At 35.8% G+C, this 11,360-nt stretch overlaps 2 protein-coding genes across 2 annotated transcripts; one reads left to right on the top strand and one right to left on the bottom strand.

Annotated features, from left to right (window-relative positions):
* Positions 1–365: 365 nt before the first annotated feature.
* Positions 366–3,826, top strand: LOC147403725 (pentatricopeptide repeat-containing protein At3g50420-like). The gene is given in 2 exon segments (XM_086439424.1): positions 366–1,419; positions 1,422–3,826. Coding segments are annotated over 2 exon segments (2,100 nt in total). The 5' UTR covers positions 366–569; the 3' UTR covers positions 2,672–3,826.
* A 1,552-nt stretch (positions 3,827–5,378) lies between these two features.
* LOC147403724 (dof zinc finger protein DOF3.4-like) lies at positions 5,379–6,485 on the bottom strand. Its single transcript, XM_086439425.1, has one exon. It carries the CDS (start codon positions 6,295–6,297, stop codon positions 5,581–5,583), a length of 717 nt encoding a protein of 238 aa, XP_086295551.1. The 5' UTR covers positions 6,298–6,485; the 3' UTR covers positions 5,379–5,580.
* Between the last annotated feature and the right edge of the window lie 4,875 nt (positions 6,486–11,360).

Genomic DNA, 11,360 nt, shown 5'->3' with positions numbered 1-11,360 from the left:
TAAATATTAAAATAAAAAAAAAATTATTTTAATTAAAATATGCAATATCTTGGTTGAATCAGACGAGTTTTACTTATTCGACTAAGATTTTCAAAATATCATATGAGTCATCTCGTTTATCCCATGAGATTTTGCACATGTGAAATGCCTTGTCTATCCTCTTGTTCATGGACAATACCAAGATGACTAGGACGAGTCACCTCAAGCTCCGACAAGATTTAAAACCATGTCCACTATAGATTATCTCTAGTCAAACAGATATTAGGTTGATTCCCGTTGTTAGTTGTCTAGATGATTTGCTTTAAACCCATTAGTTAATCGTCTTTTAAAAAAAAAAAAATTTTGACAAAATCGGATATTTGCTTTAATATCTAAAAAGGTAAAAACATAACCGATTCAGTAATTTTGGCAAAATAGATAGCTGGTTTAGTAATTTTCCTCTTCTAGTCCCCTATGTATGAAAATCCAATTTCAATATCCCACGCTGGAAGATCTGTAGTTTGAGATACTCTTCCAGCCCAACCAATCTGAAAAATCTTCCAAATCTAAAGAAAGCTACAATTACATCTATGCCACCTTATGAAATAGCATTTTCTTTATCAGAACTCATTCAAAAATGTACCTCAACAACCTCACTAAGAAAAGCCCACCAAATCCATGCTCTCATCCTTACTACATCCACAACCATCACTCCACCAACACCATTCCTCAACAACAATCTCATCTCCATGTATGCAAGATGTGGTTCTCTCCACCACTCTCTCCAAATATTCGACAAAATGCCTCAAAGAAATCTTGTTTCCTTCAATGCCCTCATCTCAGCCTATTCTAGACTTCCCCATGAAGCTCTTTCATCTTTCCAATTACTTTCAAGATTGATAATTGAAGACCTCAGACCCAGTAGTTCAACCTTTTCGAGCTTACTTCAAGTGTCTTCTTCTCTCGAAGACCCGTTGACGGGCTCAGCATTGCATTCCCAAGTTGTAAAGTTCGGGTTCTTAAATGATCTATGGGTTCAAACTTCTTTGCTGGGGATGTATTCAAATTGTGGGAACTTGGAATCTTCTAGCCGAGTCTTCAACGATATGATCAATAAAGATGTTGTTGCTTGGAATTCAATTATCTTTGGAAACATGAAGAATAATAAGATACGACAAGGGTTTGAATTTTTCTCAAGCATGGTAAGAATGGGTTTGATGCCTACCCATTTTACGTATTCGATGATTTTGAACGCTTGTAGTAGATTGGGAGATCACACAAGTGGGAAAATTATCCATGCCCAACTAATAAAATATAGTCCATCATTTGATTTACCTTTACAAAATGCGCTTCTCGACATGTATTCAAGTTGTGGTGATATTATAACCGCGTATTATGTTTTTAGTAAGATCAAGACCCCGGACTTGGTTTCGTGGAATTCATTATAGCTGGGTATTCGGAGAATGGAGATGGAAATAAGGCAATGTATTTGTTCATTCAACTACGTCAAATGTCGTCCATAATGCCCGACGAGTATACTTTCGCAGCCATCATTTCTGCGACTTGTGAGTTACCGGCTTTGGATTATGGGAAACCCCTTCATGCCCAAGTTGAGAAATCAGGGTTTGAGAGTAGTGTTTATGTAGGAAGTACACTTATTTCTATGTACTTCAAGAACGATAAAACGTGTTCGGCTCAAAAGCTTTTTAATTTAATTTCAGAGAAAGATGTTATCCTTTGGACCGAAATGATTTCGGGTCATACGAGATTGGGTGATGGTGGGAATGCAGTCAAGTACTTTTACCAAATGCAAGTAGAAGGCCACAAAGTCGATAGCTTTTCTCTAAGTAGTGTTTTGAGTTCGTGTGCTGATCTTGCAACTCTTAAGCAAGGCGAAATGATTCATTCTTTGGTTGTAAAAACAGGATTTGAAGTAGATATGTGTGTTTATGGAAGTCTCGTCGATATGTACGCCAAAAATGGTAACCTTAATGCTGCTCAAGTAGTATTCTCTGGAGTCGAAAACCCAGATTTAAAATGCTGGAATTCAATGCTTGGAGGATATGGCAACCATGGAAAAGCGGAGGAGGCGTTTAAGCTCTTCGATGAGATGTTAAAACAAGGTTCAAGACCTGATCAAGTTACCTTTGTTTCTTTGCTATCGGCTTGTAGTCATTGCGGCCTAGTCGAACAAGGAAGGTTCTTTTGGAATTACATGAAGGAGAGAAGCTTGGAGCGCGTGCCTAAGCACTACTCATGCATGGTTAGCCTATTAAGTCGAGCGAGGTTGTTTCACGAGGCAGAAGAATTAATCAATGAAGCACCTTTTGCCAAAGATTGTCCCGAGCTATGGAGAATTGTACTAAGCTCATGTGTTGTTTATAGAAATTTGGGAATGGGTCTTCATGCTGCAGAGCTAGTTTTAAGAGTAGATGCGGAAGATAGTGCGACTCTAATATTGCTTTCAAATCTTTATGCTTCACTGGGGAGATGGGATGCAGTCTCGGAAATGAGGAGAAAGATTCGAGGAATGACGTTGGAAAGGGATCCTGGACTTAGTTGGATTGAGATCATGAACAAGATTCATGTTTTTACTTCTGATGATCAATCTCATCCGCACGTTGAAGATGCCCAAGCCGAATTACATAGATTGCAAGGAAACATGATAAGATGGGAAACACATGAAGTTTAAGGTGGATGGTACGCGTTTAATGGCTATAGAGACTGAGACCAAGCAAGTCACTGTAGAAATTTCCATCGAGGAATCTGAGAAGAGCAATGGGCTATGCTCAAGAATGAGATTCAGTATTGACACTTGTGGAGTTTGGGGGATGATATTAATGAAACTTGACCAAAGGAAGAAACTGCGAGTATCGATGGATTCATTGGTTCCCTCTTTCATCTCTCATTTTTTCTATATTAACTTTCCAAGGAAGGTGTTCCATCCATGAAACATCGACGGAAACTCGGAAGGATTCAGGTAAGGTTCTATTTGTTAAAAGGGTATAAGTAAATGATATTTATCTTAACTGTGGTAGGGTTTGGAGGAGAGGTTTCTATCTATGGCTATTGCAAGTTTTGAGACAAATAACATTTCTACCCATTCAGTAATTTGAAAGCATACAATAAAAGAATGATGAATTAAGGAAAAAGAGTTTCAAATGCTCTCCTCTTGAGACGGATGAGTGGAAAGACTAGGACAGATAAAATTAGAAACAAACTCATTGGGGAAAATGCAAGAGTAGCTCTAATTGGCAATGAATCAAGAGAGAGTCGGCTGAGATGGTTTGGGCATATGTTCACTAAAGGCTTACAACCCCAATTAAAAGAAATATTCAATTTAAAGGTCATTAAAGGGCAAGTGGAGACTCGAAAGTATGTGAATGGAGATGGTGAAAGCAGATATGAACTCACTCTCAATAACAGAAGACTTGACTTTGGATAGAGTAGAATGAAGGAATATGATTCATTTAACTAATTCCAAATCTTTGGGATGATGCTTTGTTGTTTTTGTTGGTTTCAAATGCTTGCCTCCATGGAAACTCATCAATGATTCCTTAATAAAAATCATTGTTGATCATACTAATCCGAAAGTGCAAGTAAACCTAAGAAGTTTGAACATTTTACAGCATGCTCAAGAGTTTTGCTTTGCAAAAATATCTCAGTATGGATTACTTTTGGCTCACTTTCAGTTCTTCATTGACCAAACGCAAAGTTAGGTTAAAGAGCTAAAAAATTGAAGGACATGGATTTCCTTCATCTAATTATGCCGAAAAGTATATCTTATGTTACTTCAAATGTGTTCATCTCTGCTTTGATTACCTCAAATTTTATTCTACTGGGTTTTTTTTTTCAGAATCCTAAACTTGTATATTCCTTCTATCGTGGAAATTTCATTTTCATGAATGATTTAGCTTTTAATTTTCTTATTCTTCTACTTATCCATCTCAATAGCTAGATATCGGCTATATTACTCAAGTTCTATATCTTGGTATGAACTTGATTGCGACTCAAGAGCAGACTATGTTGATGTTCGCTCTAGTAATTCTTGAAATAATGACAAAATGGAAGGCTATGTCTTGCAGGTGGTGGAGACTTCGGCGAGTCAGACATGTTGGGTTCGGTCTGAATCGATAGTATATAGGCTAATGAAGGTGGAGCCAATAGCGCATCCCATTATAGATGCTAGCTAATCTGCGACACTTCTTTGGTGCCAATAGCAGTTCTATATATTTATGATACATATAATAAATTTTTGGGCTAGGCGAACCTGATCCAACAAGTAGATAAAGCCCAAATGCTTTCATAGGCTAGGCCCAGATTGGGTTAGGTTTTTTAGGGCGGATTAGCAATGGGCCAGTGATGGCCTAGTCCGGTCCATTGACAACGCCATGTTTGGAGAACACAAAAGTGGAAGGGTTAATAATTCTCACCAACCTTATTGGACCCAATTGACATATAATTCTGTAAGGCCTATAAACACCCTTTCGAGTCGCTAGGTGAACCTTTCTAGCTTCTCATACACATAAGTATTATTAGTGTTAATAGCCCTTTTGAACTCAAAGGAATGTTTGGATGTTGAGATAAAAGCAAACCAAAGGGATGTTTGATTTAAATTTCTTGATCTTGATTTTGGATTATTATAATCAAATTATAGAAATTGATTTTCGCAAAATGCCATTTAAGTATTCTTACGCCAAGGATGGCTAAGGCTGTCAATGAATGAGATTGGTAAAAATTATTCAACCCGATTGTATCTGTTAATTTAAGTCCGAATCTGATCCAATATGATAAGTACTGCTCCGGATCCAATCCAAAAATGGATTTTTATTTTCCAATTGATCTACACATGATTTATATATTTCAAACACATTATTGGATTGGGTCTATGTGGGATAAGGAAATGGTTGATCCAGAATCAATCCAACAAGTTATCAAAATCGTATTCTAATTGGATCAGGTCCTTATCATCTGAATCCAAATCCTTGTTCCCAATTCGTACTTATTGGATTGGAATTCGGGTCTGACCCGAACCATTGACAGCCCAACCCATAAGGACCCATTAATTTTGGGCCCACACCCACTGATATACACAACAAAAATCAGTCTGATCAATAATTTAATGGCTAGAAATTATCAATCAAGACGATTTTTAGTGTGTGGGGTCCTCAAGTGGTGGGCCAACATACAATTCAATTTCATGAATCCATGTTGGAAACACAATCAAGTACACCTGATCATTCGCTCCAAACACTAATTAAGTAAGAGAAAATAGGACAATTAAGAACACTAACAAATAACAAGCAAAATGACCAAACTACCCATCAATATCTTCCAAATTACCATGCAAACCTATTCCCCCCACCCCCAAAAAAAAAAAAAAAAAATTCAAATCCAAAACATCTTCTATCTTCTATCCTTTCTTTTTCCTTCTGTTTTTCTCCCTCCACAAGTTTCTTCAAATGCTCCCAAGCATTTACAGAACCCATAAACCCTCCTTAAAAAGAAAAAAAAAAAAAAAAAAACTCTATAATTTAAGTACAACTCCTTTCCTTCACTGCCAGTGCAGGTAACTAAAACCCCATTCTTCTAAACAAAAGATCACTTAATACCTTTTCGAGGCGTCGAAATCGCAAGATCAGGCCAAGCAAAGCAGTCACCATCACCAACACCAACACCAAACTCACCATCACCACCATTCCCAATCTGCCATGTGTCACCATCACCAACAGTATCAACACCAGTAACACCTTCACTAACCTCCGCCAAAGGCCAAACCCCTCCAGCTCTCCCCATCTCAAAACCCATATCCTCAAACCCAGACCCAATTCCAGACCCCATACCTAACCCGAATCCGCTAAGAGCCAGAAAGCCTGTATTCTGAGTGTTAAGCAACGAAGTAAAACTACCAGACCCAGAACCAGAACCAGAACCAGAGCCCAAACCAGACCCATTAACATTATTGATCAGATTAATGGGTTCGGTATTGAACGAGACCGAATTAATCGGGTTAGCGAGTATGGGTTGTTCTTGAGCAGAGCCGGAGGAGGAAGAGGTCCGAGACCGTTTGTTGTTCTTTCGACTGCTACCACCAACAGGGATGTTTCGAAGAGTTCCTCCTTGAGTCCAATAACGTTTGCAATTTTTGCAGTAGTGACGAGGCTGCGAAAGATTGTAGTTGTTGTAGTAGCAAAACTTTGTGTTTGTTGATTCGCAGCGAGGGCAGGTGAGGCCTTCGTGCTCTGGGAGGGGGCCACCACCGACACCACCAAAGGTTTGAGATTTTCCTTGACGACGGTCGCTTGAATCTGACGACATGGTTGCGAGCGAGCGAGAGAGAGAGAGAGAGAGGTGAAGGAGAATGGGGAGAGGAGAGAGGGTTTTATGGAGAGAGTAGGGAGGGTTGAAACAGTTTCTGAAGCTTAAATATACGAAGAGTTGGCGTTTTTTTTTTTTTGAGAGAGAATCGAAACAGAGGGAGAGAGAGGAGAGAAGAGGTTTAGTTACAGCCGTGGGTTTGAGTATCATACCTGTTATCTATACTTGGTTTTTATTTTATTTTATTTTTTCTTGATTTTGCTAATGTACTCCTTGGAGTTTATTTAGTTTATTCAACTTCACCAATAATTTTTTGCCATATGTGTCTCTGTCTCAATAGTTTTCTCGAAAGTATCACCATTCGAATCTTCGTATCCGAAATCAATTAGTCAGTTTTGGGTCTATCATTATGGACCCGATCATTTTTGGTTTGATTATGGCTAGTTATCTTAATGATCCGATAAGAGTCGGGTATCTGGAAGAGACTTGATTAGTAAATTTATTTTTGAGTCGTTTTAAACTGACTTTCTTTGACACTACGCTTAACAAGGCATTGACATGGTAGTGTACTACCATATATATTTTCTCGAGATACAAGACAAAATATCTATGGTTATTTGCCTACTGTCACGACATTGTAGTGTTAAAGGAAGTTAGTTCATCATTTTTCACTTATTTTATGAGTCGTGCTACACTGCCTTTGTTAGACACTGTGTTGGCGTGGCATTGCATATATAACCATAGATTTATTTCCTCGAGATACAAGTTAAAAATTCAATCGTTTCTATGCACGGCCATGTCAGCACAGTGTTGAATGCAATGTCCAATGAAGGCACTCAAACATTTTTCTTATTTTATTTTGTTGCATTTATGAATAAAGAATTTGGAAACAGTTTCTAAAACTAAATATACGAAGAGTTGGTATTTTTTGAAAGAATCGAAATAGACAAAAGAGAACAGAGTTTTAGTTACAACGGTGGGTTTGTATATCACACTTGTTTATTTACTTAGGGTTTTCAGTTTTAGCTCAGTTTTGTCATTGTACTATGGGAGTCTATTATGTTTATTCAACTTCACCAATAATTGTTTGTCGTATGTGTCTCAGTAGTTTTCTCGAAAGTATCACCATTCAAATCTTCGTACCCAAAATCGATTAGTCAGTTTTGGGTCTATCGTTATGGACCCGATCATTTTTTGTTCTAGTATGGGTAGTTATCTTAATGATTCGATAAGAATCGGGTCTTTGAAAGAGATTTGATTAGTAAATTTATTTTGAGTCATTCTAAACTGACTTCCTTTGACACTACTCTCAATAAGGCATTGACGTGGTAGCCCACAACCATATATTTCCTCGAGATACAAGAAAAATATCTATGGTTATTTGCGCATAGTCACATCAGTGTAGTGTCAAAAGAAGTCGGTTCATGATTTTTCATTTATTTTATAAGTCATGCTACACTACCTTTGTTAGACAATGTGTTGGCGTGGCAGTGCACAGATAACCATAAATTTATTTTCTCGAGATACAAGTTAAAATTCAACCATTCTCTATGCACGGCCACGTCAGAACAATGTTGAATGCAATGTCCAATGAAGGCAATCAAACATTTTCCTTATTTGATTTGTAGCATTTATGAATAGGGAATCTGAAAATAGTTTCTGAAACTAAATATACGAAGAGTTGGTATTTTTTGAAAGAATCGAAATAGACAAAAGAGAACAGAGCTTTAGTTACAACGGTGGGTATGTGTATCACACTTGTTTATTTACTTATGTTTTTTCAGTTTTTGCTTGGTTTTGTTATTGTACTATGGGAGTTTATTATGTTGATTCAACTTCACCCATAATTTTTTGTCATATGTGTCTCTGTCTCAGTAGTTTTCTCGAAAGTATCACCGCTTGAATCTTCGTACCCAAAATCGATTAGTCAATTTTGGATCTATCATTATGGACCTAATCATTTTGTGTTCGATTATGGGTAGTTATCTTAATGATCCGATAAGAACCGGGTCTTCGAAAGAGATTTGATTGGTAAATTTATTTTGAGTTGTTATAAACGGACTTCCTTTGACACTATACTCAACAAGGCATTGACATGGTAGCGCACAACCATATATTTTCCTCGAGATACAAGAAAAATATCTATGGTTATTTGCACACTATCACATCAGCGTAGTGTCAAAAGAAGCCGGTCAATCATTTTTCATTTATTTTAAGAGTCATGTTACACTACCTTTGTTGGACGTTGTGTTGGTGTGGCAGTGCACAGATAACCATAGATTTATTTCATCGCGATACAAGTTAAACATTAAACCATTCTCTATGCATGACCACGTTAGAACAATGTTGAATGCAATGTCCAATGCAGGCAGTCAAACATTTTTCTTATTTGATTTGTATCATTTATAAATAGGGAATCTGAAAACAGTTTTTGAAACTAAATATACGAAGAGTTGGTATTTTTTGAGAGAATCGAAATAGACAAAAGAGAACAGAGCTTTAGTTACAATGGTGGGTATGTGTATCACACTTGTTTATTTACTTAGGGTTTTTTAGTTTTTGCTTGGTTTTTTTATTGTACTATGGGAGTTTATTATGTTTTTCCAACTTCACCAATAATTTTTTGTCATATGTGTCTCTGTCTCAATAATTTTCTTGAAAGTATCACTGCTCGAATCTTCATACCCAAAACCAATTAGTCAGTTTTGGGTCTATCGTTATGGACCCAATCATCAATTATGGGTAATTATCTTAATGATCTGATAAGAACCAAGTCTCCAAAAGAGATTTGATTAGTAAATTTATTTTGAGTCGTTCTAAACTGACTTCCTTTGACATTACGCTCAACAAAGCATTGACGTGGTAACGCACAACCATACATTTTCTCGAGATAAGAAAAATATCTATGATTATTTGCACACTATCACATCAGCATAGTGTCAAAGGAAGTCAATTCATCATTTTTCATTTATTTTGCGTCATGCTACATTGCCTTTCTTGGACATTGTGTTGTGTTGGCCTGGCAATGCACGGATAACCATAGATTTATTTCATTGAGATACAAGTTAAAAATTCAACCATTTTCTATGCATGCCCACATCAGTACGATGTTGAATGCAATGTCCAATGAAGGCAGTCAAACATTTTCCTTATTTGATTTGTAGCATTTGTGAATAGGGAATTTGGAAACAATTTCTGAAGCTAAATATACGAAGAGTTGGTATTTTTTGAGAGAATCGAAGTAGACAAAAGAGAACAGAGTTTTAGTTACAACGGTGGGTATGCGTATCACACTTGTTTATTTACTTAGGGTTTTTCAGTTTTTGCTTGGTTTTGTTATTGTACAACGGGAGATTATTATGTTTATTAAACTTCACCAATAATTTTTTGCCATGTGCATGTGTATCTCTATGCGTAGTTTTCTTGAAAATATCACTACTAGAATAAGAGTGTTTATGGGTACCCAATTATTCGTTTATCGATCAATTGATTTCGGGTCTACTATTATGGACCTGGTCATTTTCAAATTCGTTTTGGGTAACTATTTTAATGATCTGAAAAGAATCAAGTCTCTGAAGAAGACCTGATTAGTAAATTTAAGTTGAGTCATCGTTCTAAGCTGACTTCTTTCAACATTGCACTAATGTGGCAGTGTGCAGAGAACCATAGATTTTTCCTCAAGATACAAGAAAAAATATCTATGGTTGTTTGCACAATGTTATGTTAGCACAATATTGAGCGCGGTGTCAAAAAAAGTCAATTCATCATTTTTTATTTATAGGCATTTATAATAAAATTAGTATTTTAATTAAATACTAATAAAAAAAATAGTTTGAAGTAAATTAAAATATAAAAAAAGAATATAAATTGTTTAATTTTTTTCTCTACGTGAACGTTCATTCATTGTTCATAATTTTCTATAATTTCAACAACAAATAAATGGTCCGTAGCATAATTTTCTACAACTTTATTCAAAAGAGTTTGATTTGTATGAATAATTCATTGTTGATTTTAACTTTCAATTGAGGATCTACAAGTTAAATTGTTACATCTATAAAAAATTGTATATTTGTTTGCAATACTCACTTTTTTTCTCATTCAAAAAATATTATCTTTCTTTCTTTTGTTTAGAAAATATTATTTATCTTAATGGGTACCTAACGGGTACTTGATAGGTATCGGGCATTCGTACGGTTAGTTCTGGTTCTAAAGATTTCATACCCGAAATTGAAACCAATAAGAATAGGAACTGAGATTTAATTAAGACGCTAATTCGGGATATATGTGGAATAAACTTGTTGACACCCCTAACTAAGATACCAAGTCATCTTGTTTTTTATGATTTAAATGGGTAAGTATTTTTATTTAAATATTGCTATAATTTGATATTTTTTTGTTTAATGAATTATAGGCAATAATATCGATTTTTATAAGGATTACAAATATTTAAAATAATAAAAACTGCTAATTATTTCATGCTAAAAAAATAGAAGCCTATTGAGTTGACCAAAAATTTCAGTATCTTGAATCACCTTCTATTTGGTGAAAGTCAATGTGTTGGATGATTAATGTGTGAGCATACTTTCGTATCTTAGCAAAGCTAGAAGATCATCCCAGAGATACACAATCCATCCAACAATGAAGGAATCAAGGTAATATCGAGAAGTAGTCTCGAGACGTTTGTAGGGGAGCAATAAAAAGCAAAGACCAGGATAAGAGCTAGGAAGGAAGGATAGTAAACAAGTCCTAGACCAGAGTTAGGGATTCCCTAGCGTTAGGCCTAAGAAAGTAAAAAATATATTTTCTTTATAAGGTGCATTCGAGAATCTTGAGAAATTTATCAATTTAAATCAAATCTTTAAGATAATGAAGAAAATTCAAAGATTGATTGTAGTCTTATAAAAATAAAAAGAACTTGAATTAGACTCCAATACAAAAAGGGAAGGAGGTTCAAAAAGCAAAAGGGGACTCTACACATATAAATATAAGGGAAATTTGTACTTTTAAGAGAAATTGATTTCAATTTAATTTATGTTATGAGTTTGACTTTGGCATAGAGTCTC

This window comes from Akebia trifoliata, chromosome 4 (genome assembly GCF_017979445.1).
Source record: "Akebia trifoliata isolate Shusen 1 chromosome 4, ASM1797944v1, whole genome shotgun sequence".
NCBI classification, from domain to species: Eukaryota; Viridiplantae; Streptophyta; class Magnoliopsida; order Ranunculales; family Lardizabalaceae; genus Akebia; species Akebia trifoliata.
Note: the sequence above shows the minus strand (reverse complement) of the source record. Positions and strands in the feature narration are given on the sequence as shown.